This window comes from Lathyrus oleraceus, chromosome 1 (genome assembly GCF_024323335.1).
Source record: "Lathyrus oleraceus cultivar Zhongwan6 chromosome 1, CAAS_Psat_ZW6_1.0, whole genome shotgun sequence".
Classification (NCBI taxonomy): domain Eukaryota; kingdom Viridiplantae; phylum Streptophyta; class Magnoliopsida; order Fabales; family Fabaceae; genus Lathyrus; species Lathyrus oleraceus.
This window is the reverse complement of record NC_066579.1, coordinates 290,085,574-290,090,203: the sequence shown is the minus strand read 5'-3', so window position 1 is coordinate 290,090,203 and position 4,630 is coordinate 290,085,574. Positions and strand designations below refer to the sequence as shown.

The 4,630-nt window shown below is 35.1% G+C and overlaps 1 protein-coding gene across 1 annotated transcript; it reads left to right on the top strand.

The window, feature by feature from the left end:
• Window positions 1-3,279: 3,279 nt before the first annotated feature.
• LOC127103726 (uncharacterized) lies at window positions 3,280-3,663 on the top strand. The gene has a single exon (XM_051040961.1). It carries the CDS (start codon window positions 3,280-3,282, stop codon window positions 3,661-3,663), a length of 384 nt encoding a protein of 127 aa, XP_050896918.1.
• The last annotated feature ends 967 nt before the right edge of the window (window positions 3,664-4,630 follow it).

The following is a 4,630-nucleotide window of genomic DNA, read 5'->3' as shown; positions in this document are numbered from 1 at the left end:
GGTTTAGGGTGTTTATATTACTAGCCTCATCCTTCAAGACCTTGTTGTAGTAAAGGAATCAAAGGTTAAGTGTTTTCCTTCTCTAAGGGTTGTTGACTGAAATAAATTCTAAGTGGTTGTTCAAAATTCCATTCATGTTTAAATTGGTAGTGTGCATGTACATTTTGTTAATTATTGGAATTGTTTTAACACTTAGGAGTTGAAATTGGAATGATCCAAGTATAAAATCTCTTTGAAGATTGATTGGAGAGAGAAGCTTTAGAATTTGTACTAGATATTATGCTCTCAACAACTTAGTTGATGAGTTTTTTTTTAGGATTTAATCATGAAGTCACTGAAGTAGTAGTGCAATTAGTTAAATGATTAACTAGAGCAAATGAGATAGTTTTTTAAAAATTCAAAAATTTCAATTTAAGAATTATTTGATGTAACACCCCGATTTTATTTAATTTATTTTCGTAATTCAATTATGTGATAGTTGTGGTTGTGTTGTGTTGATTGATGTTTTGATGTGTTGTGTTACCCTTGGTGTTGGGTAGTTGCCTTAGAATTATAGAAATTAAGATATTGGAGAGTGTATGAGCAAAAGTGTAGAAAGGGTGGTGTGGTGAGTAAAACTAATTAATTATATTAGTTATTATTTATTTAATTAATTAATATTAGATGAGTATTAATTTAATTAGAGTGATTTATTATTATTATTATTTAGATTAAATAATAAAAGGTATTATTATTTATTATTATTTTATTGAATGGAATTAGTAATAATAATAAGAATTATAATAAAAATAGAAAATAGACACTGCGATAGAGACAGGGAGAACACGTAACATTTGGGAGAAAAGAGAAGAAATTGAGAAAGGGAGAAGAATGAGCTAGGGCCCAAGAGGAGAATTCACCATTGTTGAAGGTCAAAGAACTAATTGGTAGAAACTCTAAGGTAAGGGTGGAGTTCTGATTATCTAAGGATTAACATGATGATGGTGGATAGATTATGCCATGTAGGTTTTGTGCTCTTTTTCTCTATATTTATGATCATTGTGATAATTGGTAATTATTGAATTGTGTGTGTGTGGTATGATGAATTATTGCAATTGTTGTTGATGGAATCATAAAATTTGATTGGATTGTATGTTGTCAACATTGTGTGATTGAGGTTGTTCCGAGTCAGAGTCGGAACTGAGTTATGGATATTTGTGGTGTAAATAAGTTATGCTTTTGAACATTAGAAAAGTGTTTTTTCGTGTTAAAATATAGTACAAATGATTTGTAAGAAAAATGGGGTTTTGGGATAAATTTTAAGTAATTTTCATTTTGAAAAAGTTGCAGAAAAGTGATTCTACAACAGTGTAATCGATTATTAAAAATGGAGTAACTAGTTAAACTGCTTAAAAACATATATTTTTACAAAAAATAGAGGGTGTAACCGATTACCGGTTTTTGGGTAAGCGATTACTCTGTGAAATAGAGGCCACGCAGGGGCTGGAAAAAGGGGGTGTAACCGGTTACCAATTTTTGGGTAACTGGTTACTATGGGCATGTTGGCAATGTTGGTTGCGCTACAGGGTGTAGTGTAACCGATTACTGGTTTTAGAGTAATCGGTTACACTGAGAGCATTGTCTTAAAAACTTTAACAATTCATAAATTTTGTTCCGAATGTCTTATTCGAATGTCGTTCTGAGAGCGTGAACTTTCATTTAAAATTTGTTTCAGTACTTGAAAATGAATAGTTTTTTATACGATGGTGTTGAAATGCATTGTAAGGTTTATTTGGTGGTGTGAGATAACCTTAAATTCATTGTTGTTGCTTGTTATGTTGATGTTGTTGATATGTATAACATGTGTCTGATGCATGATGATCAGTATTAACGGTGTACATTGACTATGGTGGTGGGTAATTGTGCATGATGTTGTTGTTGCATGTATAATATGTTGCGTTCATTCACGTTGTTGGATAAATGATCCATTGTTAGTGAGCCTCAAATCCCACTATGTGGATTGGGCCGATAAATGATTTCAAAGGTGATGGAATCAGTGAGTCGTTATCAGAGGTAGTGATAACATATTGGTGGCTTTGATCCAAGGAGGCGAGTATCGAAGCAGTGAACCTGGGTGTTCACGTATTGGTACCACATGCATTGAGTCGAGTTGTTGAGTCTCATTTCTTTGTACATTAGTTGCACTTCTTATTGTGTTGGATGATTGCTTTTGTTGTTATCATGTTTGGATAATTGTTACGATGTTGTTCCACATGGATAGTTGTGATGTTGTTATTATGTGTGGATAGTTATTGTGTGTTTTATGTGGAATTGTATTGTGGAATAGGTGACATGCATGTGATAATATGATGCTTACTTATTATAATGCTTTCCTTTATATAATTATGATATCTGACCCCTTCTGTTTGAGTGTTGCCTCCACGTGGGTAACATGTAGATAATCCACAATAGGAGCTCAAATGTGAGTGGAAGATGAGGTTTTCCGTTTTATTTTAGTGTTGGTGTCTGCTCTGATGTGTAACACCAAGGAATTTGGAACACTGTGTCTTTCTTTATGTTTTAACATTTCTTATAATGATATTTTATGTTGATGCTGGATATGTGAGTTAACTGTTTGTTATTGTTGTTCCACTGCTATTTAATAAAAGTTAACATTCAAACATGTGATTATTACTATTATTTTTATAAATGTAAAGTGTTACATGTCCTTTAGATTGAGCAGGTTGATTGTATGTTGTAGTGTAGCATCCTAAATTGCATGTTGATTTGTTTTAATCTGATAAATGTTTTAAATTTACACGGGGGAAATTTAGGGTGTTTCATAGTGGTATCAGAGCAGGTCGGTCTATCTGGCTAAGTTGTTGAGTCGCTGTGGTATGACAGTTGAATAATATCGATGTTGTATCTTTAACCATTGTTAATGTTGTTGGTGTGAAATAGAAAATGGCTGGAAGAAACGATGCTACTATTGCTGCTGCTTTGCAGGCTGTTGCTCAGGCTGTGCAAAATCATCCTAATGCTGGTGGGAACGATGAGTTCTAATATTTGGGGAAGTTCCAGAGGAATAATCCGCCTACTATCAAGGGTATGTACGATCCTGATGGAGCGCAGACTCGGCTCAGGGAGATTGAGAGGATTTTTAGAGTGATGGATTGCTCTGAAGCACAGAAGGTACAATTTGATATGCATATGTTAGCTGAGGAAGCTGATGATTGGTGGATCAACACTTGTCGGGTGTTGAACGCTACAACTTAAGGTGTAACTTGGGCTATGTTCCGCATGGAATTTATGAGAAATTACTTTCCTGAGGATGTTCGTGGGAACAAGGAGATTGAGTTTCTAGAGATGATGCAAGACAACTTGTCGATTACTGAGTATGCTGCCATATTTGTGGAACTTGCTAAGTTCTACCCTCATTATAGTGAGGAGACTATTGAATTCTCGAAATGTATCGAATTCGAGAATGGTTTACATTCTAAAATTCAGCAGGCGATTGGATACCAACAGATCAGGAGGTTTCCAGAGTTTGTGAACAACTGTAGAATTTATGAGGATGATATTAAGCCTCAATCGACTCACTATAAGGGGCTGAGCAAGAGAAGAGGAAAGAAGAATCTGAATAGTGGGAAGCCATATAGTAATCCAGTTGATAAAGGTAAATAAAGATCTTCTGACGATAAAAGGCGAAGTGGGGGAGATGCCCCTACTCCTCTTAAGTGCTATAGGTGCTGTGAGTTGGGTCATCGTGTCAATGAATGCAAGAGTGATATGAAGAAGTTTCACAAGTGTGGGAAGTCAGGACATCTGGTTGCTTATTGCAAAGAGAATGTGGTGACTTGCTACAACTATGGTGAATCAGAACATACCAACACTCATTGCCCAAAGCCTAAGCGAGCTTCAATTGGAGGAAAGGTATTCGCTCTGACGGGGACTCGGACTTCTAGTGATGACATGTTGATCAGAGGTATATGTTATATTAATAATATGACTTTGATTGCTATTATTAATACTGGTGATACTCATTCTTTTATTGCTGCTGACTATGTGAAAAGGCTATGCCTTATTGTGTCTTCTATGAATGGAGAAATGGTTATCAAAACTTCTACTAAGGGTTTAGTGACTACTACTTCAGTTTGTTTGAATTATTCTCTGTTAATCTTTGATAAAGATTTTTGCATTGATGTTATTTGCTTGCCATTGGAGAATCTTGATGTTATCTTAGGGATGAATTAGTTGGAGTTAAATCATGTTCATATCAATTGTTATAACAAGTTGGTGTGGTTTCTTACTCCTAGTTAGAAGGAAGAAGATGGTTTCTTGTATACTAGAGAGTTGAAGGAGCTTTTGGAAGAGGAAGCTCAGGTGTTTGCATTATTCGTGGCGCTATCTGCTAAGAGTGAGACAATGATTGATGAATTGTAGGTATTGCAGGATTTTCCAGACGTGTTTCTATATGACATTTTAGATGTACTGCCAGAGAGAGAGGCGGAGTTTTCTATTGATCTTGTCCATGGTACCATACCTGTTTCTATGGAACCATATATGATGTTTGCATCGAAGTTAGTAGAGTTGAAGAAATAATTAAAAGATCTGCTAAAGAAGATATTTGTGAGACCAAGTGTGTCGCCTT

Excerpts from the sequence above, each read along its gene's own strand:
- LOC127103726 (XM_051040961.1), top strand. The coding sequence starts at position 3,280 with ATGGAATTTATGAGAAATTACTTTCCTGAGGATGTTCGTGGGAACAAG.